The 7,629-nt window shown below is 44.8% G+C and overlaps 1 protein-coding gene across 3 annotated transcripts in view; it reads left to right on the top strand.

The window, feature by feature from the left end:
• The first annotated feature begins 3,005 nt into the window (after positions 1-3,005).
• Hnrnpa3 (heterogeneous nuclear ribonucleoprotein A3) overlaps positions 3,006-7,629 on the top strand; it is a 6,402-nt gene continuing 1,778 nt past the window's right edge. For 2 of the 3 annotated variants that reach the window (XM_031370681.1, XM_031370682.1), the window contains exons 1-8: positions 3,006-3,276; positions 5,383-5,505; positions 5,588-5,734; positions 5,813-6,023; positions 6,462-6,551; positions 6,634-6,729; positions 6,819-6,899; positions 7,381-7,524. In XM_031370681.1, the coding sequence (XP_031226541.1) occupies positions 3,205-3,276; positions 5,383-5,505; positions 5,588-5,734; positions 5,813-6,023; positions 6,462-6,551; positions 6,634-6,729; positions 6,819-6,899; positions 7,381-7,524 (964 nt within the window). In that variant the 5' untranslated portion in view covers positions 3,006-3,204. The remainder of the gene's footprint in view (positions 3,277-5,382; positions 5,506-5,587; positions 5,735-5,812; positions 6,024-6,461; positions 6,552-6,633; positions 6,730-6,818; positions 6,900-7,380; positions 7,525-7,629) is intronic. The other variant, XM_031370683.1, reaches the window with a different exon arrangement.

Consider the following 7,629-nt stretch of genomic DNA (forward strand, 5'->3'; position numbering starts at 1 on the left):
GTGCTAGGAGCTAAACCATAAACTTCTTCTTCTTTTTTTTTTTTTTAAGATTTATATATAAGCTATCTTCAGACACTCCAGAAGAGGGAGTCAGATCTTGTTACTGATAGTTGTGAGACACCATGTGGTTGCTGGGATTTGAACTCAGGACCTTCAGAAGAACACTGGTGCTCAAAACCGCTTGAGCCATCTCTCCAGCCCCAAACCATAAACTTCTGTTTTCTCTTTAATTAGTGGTTATTAGGCAGGGGTGGGCTTGAAACCTGGAGGTATAGATTTGCTGTGGGTAGCCTGGAAACTGGAGCTAGGTTCAAATTTTGTTGGGGGTAACCTGGGAACTGGAGCTAGGTTCAAATTTTGTTGGGGGTAACCTGGGAACTGGAGCTAGGTACTGGCCTGTTAGTTTACTTGAGTTTAAACTTAGGTCAGGTTTTCTAAGTTGGAATCTAAACCCAAAAATTTGGTCTCTTAAAACCATCTTGGAAGCCAGGAAGTGGTGGTGCACGCCTTTAATCCCAGCTTGGGAGGCAGAGGCAGGTGGATTTCTGAGTTCGAGGCCAGCCTGGTCTACAGAGTGAGCTCCAGGACAGCCAGGGCTATACAGAGAAACCCTCCCACCCCACCCCCCAAAAAAAAATCTTGGAAAAAACAAGGATCAAAAAAAGAGACGCATCTGAGCATGGGTCAGAGAGCAAGCCAGCCAAAGATTGGTTGTAGTTTCTGTTTCACTTCCTGCCCTGATTTCCTTCAATGATGACCATGTCCTGGAAGTATAACGTCTTCCCCTTCTAAGTTGACTTCGGTCATGGCCTTTATTACAACAACAGAAAGCAAACTAGAACCAGAGTTTCATGTAGCCCAGGGTGGTCTCACACCCCACTTTTGGCTGTGAATGTTTTTGAGCTTTTTTGAGACAGGGTCTTTGTGTCCTAGAGCTAGAGGCAGATCAGGCTGGCCTGGTACTCCCAGAGCTCTTTCTGCATCTGCCTCCTGATTGCTGTGACGAAAATCCTGAGGCATCACACTTGGCTGCCCTGATTTATTTGAGTCTCCCACCTCCACTCCCCAAGCACTGTGGGTCTGAGGGATTAGGAACCTTGTCACCAGCCCCATTTGCAGAGATGAGGAACCAGGCCAAGGTCTCATGACTGAGTGTTGGGATTAAAGGTGTGGGCCACCATCTGAACCCATTTCTAATCTTTCACAGGGAGGGAACAGATTAATTGCAAAGGGGTTATGCAGAATGTTAAAATATGCAATTTGTTGTAGGAAAAGAAGGCTTGTCAATTGTGCTCTCCCTCCTCCCCTCCAATAACTTCTAAATAGAGATCTGCAGATTTTTTTTTTCTTTTGAGACAGGGTCTCACTATATAGCACTGGCTCCCTGAAACTCTAGAGACACATTGGCCTCTGCCTTCAGAGTAGGCTAGAGGTGTCCCATACCAAGCCTGGTGAAATCTGTAGATTGTTAATTTACAGTTGTTAAGGTGAGAAGGCTAGGCTAGCCTTCCATGACAGGCTTCAAATTAGCAGTTAAAGGAGACTAGGCCTAAAAACTCAGGCTTCAGGCAGCTAATTAGAAACTGCCCCACCACCTGGCCTGAAACAAGAACAATGGGTCAGCAGTTTCCAGCCAGCCCCCCACACCCCAGTAATGAAATGTCCTTAGACCCTGCCTACCTACCCCAGGAATCCTCAGCCAGTCTCCAGCCACCAGACCCGGGTAATGGATCTGGAATACCTAGAGATAGAGTAAGACAAAGCTCACCTACCCCAGGATTCCACTAAGGTGCTTTAAACTGGGCCTGCGAGTTCATTTCAGGCTCTGTCTTGGTTAATGGGAGCCCCCAGCATGCTGGACTTGTGCAGAATGAAACACTCTTTGCGTTTACATACTATGAATCTGGGTGTCATTCTTCGTCGAAATGACTCTTACAATGGATGTTTTTTTTTTTTGTTCATGAACTTTTTAATTGTTCTTTAAGACAAGAAATTGGGGGTTTGGAGAGATGGTATAACAATTAGAAGTAATGACTGCTCTTACAGAATACTCAGGTTCAATTCCTGGTAACTCATATAATTCTATAACATCAGTTTCAGAAGATGTTACACTTTTTTTTTATTTCATGAGCACCAGGGCACATATGTGATTCACAGATATATATGCAGAAAAAAATATTCATATATATACATATATATGGATTTATTTATACACATATATATACGTATATGTGTGTGTGTGTACAAAAATAATACAATGGATGTTTTAAGACTACCTAATCCTATGTTCGCTTTTATTTGATAAACTAATGCCCAAATGATTTCGAATCCCTTTGCTAAGGGAAAAAAAAAAAAAAAAAAAAAGATTCGACTTATTTCGTGCACAATAAGACTCGAAACACATGACCACATTAAATAACACATCTCTAGCCAACAGGTAGGTAGCCTGTATGGCCAGAAGCCTTTTAGAAACTTTGGAAATCGCTCCATTCTCTAAATTCTGTACCGAAGTAGTTCTGCTTCTTCCTCTCAGACTGTCTTAATTTTTTTAAATGTGCAAGTTGCCTAAGGTGAAAATCTCATTAACTCAGCCGCATTTCGCGGCCTGTGAGACGTGCCCGACTGCAGCTTGCAGTGTGGGTCTACCAAGAAGGCGGCGCAGTCTCATTGTTCCAAACCTCGGCTCCCAACATTTAGGCACCCGCGATGGAAGCGAAAGGGTCAGTCGCCTTTCTTACAACCTTAAGTCTCAAGTCAGAAAAGCGTGACTTGCCATCTGGCACTCGAGTAGGGTGAACTGGGAAATGGAGACCCACAGGCGCGCGGGGGAGGGGCGGGAAGCGCTAGAAGAAAGGGAAAGGCCTTTCTCCAGGCTGACGCGCGGTCACGCGGCTTTCTCCCGACGTGGGCGCTTGCCATTGGTCAAGCTGCAGCTGACGTGAGCGTAGCTGCCGGGCGCGAACCGCGGCGAGGGCGGCGCTGCGTTGGAAGTTGGCGAGGCGCGCGCGCTCTCGCGGGCGGCCCAATCCCCGCTCTCCACTCTCGGCCCGCCAACCCTCTGGCCCAGTCGCGCTCCGTTTCGGCGTGACTCCGCCCCCGGTGGGCGGGCGGCGCGCGGATAGCACATCACGTGATTACTAGCCCCGCCTCTTCCTCTCGGTCCCATATTGAACTCGAGTTGGAAGAGGCGAGTCCGGTCTCAAAATGGAGGTAAAACCGCCGCCCGGTCGCCCCCAGCCTGACTCCGGCCGTCGCCGCCGCCGCCGGGGGGAGGAGGTATTAGGGGGAGAGCGGGGGGTTGCTGGGTAGTTGCCGGCATGGGGGGGCTTTGGCTCGATGGGAGTGGGGAGGCCGGGGAAAACCGGGACGATCGTCCCGCGCTTTGCTGAGGGCGGTGGGAGGGGGAGGGGAGCGGGCCGGGTGGCCTCATCCAGGCCCTCCATCGGCCTGGTCCTCTCGGTCGGCCGCACCAGCAGCCCTCGGAGACGCGGCGCGGCCGGGGAGCGGGTCCGCGGCCGGGCGAGAAGCCCTCGGGCTGCGCGGCCCGACTAGCGAGGCCGCAGGCGGCATGGCGGGCCTCCGCGGGAGCGGTTGGGAGGAGGCGGTGGGGGAGGGGAGGAGCACATCCGGGCGAGCGAGCAGGCGGGCGGCGGCCACATTGACATTGATCCGCCGGCGCGTTACGAAATGGCGCATTGGCCCGCAATGGCCGCCGCCTGGCTACGCCGCCAAGAAGGAGTGCGCGGGATTGGAGGGGACGGCGGGAGGCGGCCGGGCATTTCTGCCGCAGACGGCCTCCAGGCTCCGGGCGCGGTGCTTTCCGCTGGGGTGCTGCCGACGCGGATGTAGGCCTTGGCGGGCCTCTGGGTGATGACAATCCGCGCAATACTCTGGCCGGATTTTCTCAGCGCTCATTTGGGGATACATTACTGAAAAGCTTGCTGCTTTAAGGTGCTTCCTAACCCGCTGCTTGTGCTCAAGTATTTGGAGTGAGAGTATGTACAGCGCTCTATGGTTCAAGTCTTAACCATCTCGGGGGTTTGAGTGTAGTTGTGTTTATTTGGAGCGTAATATTTTTATTGATCTAATTTCTAATACTTCGGATTGGCCCTGATTTTGGTTTCCTGGATTTTGGTTTTAAGAGAACTGCGACCACACTCGAAAATACCACGATTATGAGAATTTTGTATGTAAAGGGATGTTGTTTTTGTGTATTGCCATTCATTTATGCGAGGCTTGGATAAATGGGACTAAGTGAATTTGGGTAGTTGATCATTTAACGGGTTTATGGTATGTGGCTGTCTTCATATTGAATGTTCTAACACATATTTCTAGAAGATGGAAGATGTTTTAAATGTAAAAGTGAGCCCACTTTAAGGTCTTGCGTTGAATTGTTCGTTAAAAGCTGTTCACTGGAAAGTAAAACTTTCAAACAAAATCATAGGCTAGATCTTTTCTAAGTCTTTCAGTTACGGTTTTGTTCCTAATTCCTCTGGTCAGGGAGTATATGCTATACCTTGTAAATCCAAATAACTTGCTTGTAAATGTATGGATTGCACTCGAACTCACTTAAAACTTTATGGTGTAAATGGATATGACCAAGATAAATTGATTACAGATAGCTAAGTAGTTGAACCAGGTGTGAATGGTGCGTGCACACCTGTTATCCTAGTATTTGAAAGGCTAAGGTAGGACTACCGAAAGTTCAAGGCTGGCTTAGCCTGCCTTTCCTTGAGAGCCTGCCGAAAAACCCTCACCCACCCACCCTCTTGGTCCCCACAAGGTATCACGGGGTTAAGTCTTGGCTGTGTTTTGTTTGTGGGATATGCCTAATTTGTTTAGGAATGTCTTTTAATAACTGATTAGGTGGAAACCTGAATTTCTCTTAATTTGTCATTTTAAGCTTTTAAGTTGCATTTTATAGTTCCTGTTTTAAAATTACAGGTTTGTTGGAGTTGCAGACTGAGGATAGTGGAAATGGCATGGGTTGAATAATGCAGAGTCTATGGGGTTTATTTTTCTAGTGAATGACTTGTTCCAAACATCTGAAATATTCTAGGCTTTTTAGTTTTTGCTTTAAAAGTTTAAAGACTTGGGACTGTTTGTGGATTCAGTTTAGCTAAAGATACCATTTTAGTGGGGGTTTTTGTTTGTTTTTAAGACAACCTACTTGCTATGTACCTTATACTGGCCTTGAATAACTGGATCTGTAGTCCAGGCCAGCCTGTCTCAAACGCTGAAATTAACTGGTGTGTACTATAACGCCCAGCGTGGAGCAGAGTTTTTAATTGGATGTAATACTGATAATTACAGATTGTGAGACCAGAACTTTAAAAGTTCATTTTCTCCAAGAAATAACTGTATTGATCTTTTTTTCCTCAGGGTCATGATCCAAAGGAACCAGAGCAGCTGAGGAAGCTGTTCATTGGTGGTCTGAGCTTTGAAACCACAGATGATAGCTTAAGAGAACATTTTGAGAAATGGGGCACACTAACAGACTGTGTGGTGAGTTTTTGGGGTAGAAATGGTCTAAGAAAGGGATGGGGGGCTATAGGACTATTTAATACTTTGAACTATTTATTTGTAGGTAATGAGAGATCCCCAAACAAAACGTTCCAGAGGCTTTGGTTTTGTGACCTACTCTTGTGTTGAAGAGGTGGATGCTGCGATGTGTGCTCGGCCACACAAGGTTGATGGGCGTGTGGTGGAACCAAAGAGAGCTGTTTCTAGAGAGGTATTTTAATAACATGTTGTATAATACTTGGAAATGTTTCAGTTTGGTTTTTTTGACTTAAAATTATTTTATTTGTAGGATTCTGTAAAGCCTGGTGCCCATTTAACGGTGAAGAAAATTTTTGTTGGTGGTATTAAAGAGGATACGGAAGAATATAATCTGAGAGACTACTTTGAAAAGTATGGCAAGATTGAAACCATAGAAGTTATGGAAGACAGGCAGAGTGGGAAAAAGAGAGGATTTGCTTTTGTAACTTTTGATGATCATGACACAGTTGATAAAATTGTTGGTAAGTAACAATTTACTAGTTTGCTAATAATTTTTCCCCCCAGAGCTGAAGACTGAACCCAGGGCCTTGAGCTTGCTAGGCAAGAGCCCTACCGCTGAGCTAAATCCCCAACCTTGATAATTTTTGAAAGGAAGTGATTTAAGTCAGTGTGGTTCTCAACCTTCCTAATGCTGTGAATCCCAACCATAAAATTATTTTCATTAATACTTATAACTAATACTGCTACTTAATGTTTATCTCATGCAGGATATCTGATGTGACTTAACCTATAAGTCTAGAACTGTTCATCTAGAACAGGAAACATTTCTAGAATATCCCCTCATTCTCAGTCTACATTTTAACTGTTTTAATTAATTGCATGGTGGTAAGGGGTTCCCTCTTACAGGTTTTCCAAACGAAAAATAACTTTCCTTTTGTTTTTTACTTAAAAAATTATAGTTCAGAAATACCACACTATTAATGGGCATAATTGTGAAGTGAAAAAGGCCCTTTCTAAACAAGAGATGCAGTCTGCTGGATCACAGAGAGGTGAGTAGGATCAGATATACGTAAATAGTAGACGTGAACAGCTGTGGGAAGATTTTAATTTTCACTCCAACCCATGTTACAGGTCGTGGAGGTGGATCTGGCAACTTTATGGGACGTGGGGGAAACTTTGGAGGTGGTGGAGGAAACTTCGGTCGTGGAGGAAACTTTGGTGGAAGAGGTAAGGTGTGCTCATTATACGTGTGGATGTGTCAAATTTACTAGTAAGTTTAAAATACATTTTTAATTCAAATCTTGCTTTTCCCTCAGGAGGCTATGGTGGTGGAGGTGGTGGCAGCAGAGGTAGTTATGGAGGTGGTGATGGTGGATATAATGGATTTGGAGGTGATGGTGAGTCTTAAAATGTTGAACTTTGGTCTTTTTAATTTTTACATTGCTTTGAATCACACACATGGTCTCTAATGCTAGGTGGTAGTTGACATGTTTTGGTTTTAACAACCACATTAAAAATGTCACACCTTCCAATTCCAAAACTTTGAATAGATGAAATACAGTTTCTAACTAGTACCACAGAATAGGAAGCCTCTTCCCAAGGATGGAAGTAAAATACTAATTAGTTGTCTCTGGTTAGTAAGATTTATTATACAAGCAGTAGAGCTAAAATTTGCTTTGTATGAGGCTATATTTTTCAAAGTAAAATTGAAAACTTGACTTTTTTGAAGAAACAAACACTAATCGTAAAATTTTAACAGTTAAGATTACTTGTGCTCTGTGACTAGTTAAATTAGGTTTATTGCCATTTGCAGTATATAGTATAAAGCTAGAATTATTTGGTCTCCCTGAACAACTTTCTGTGTGGCTTTCTTTGCAGGTGGCAACTATGGTGGTGGTCCTGGTTACAGTAGTAGAGGAGGTTATGGAGGTGGTGGACCGGGATATGGAAACCAAGGTGGTGGATATGGTGGTGGTGGAGGAGGATATGATGGTTACAATGAAGGAGGAAATTTTGGTGGAGGTAAGTTATATAGATGTATGGATTAAATGCAAACCAGCATTTATTAAAACTCTTTGCACTACTTGGAACTGCTTAAAGGATACACTAGAGAAAGTTATACTTTTT

This window comes from Mastomys coucha, unplaced genomic scaffold, assembly GCF_008632895.1.
Source record: "Mastomys coucha isolate ucsf_1 unplaced genomic scaffold, UCSF_Mcou_1 pScaffold15, whole genome shotgun sequence".
Classification (NCBI taxonomy): domain Eukaryota; kingdom Metazoa; phylum Chordata; class Mammalia; order Rodentia; family Muridae; genus Mastomys; species Mastomys coucha.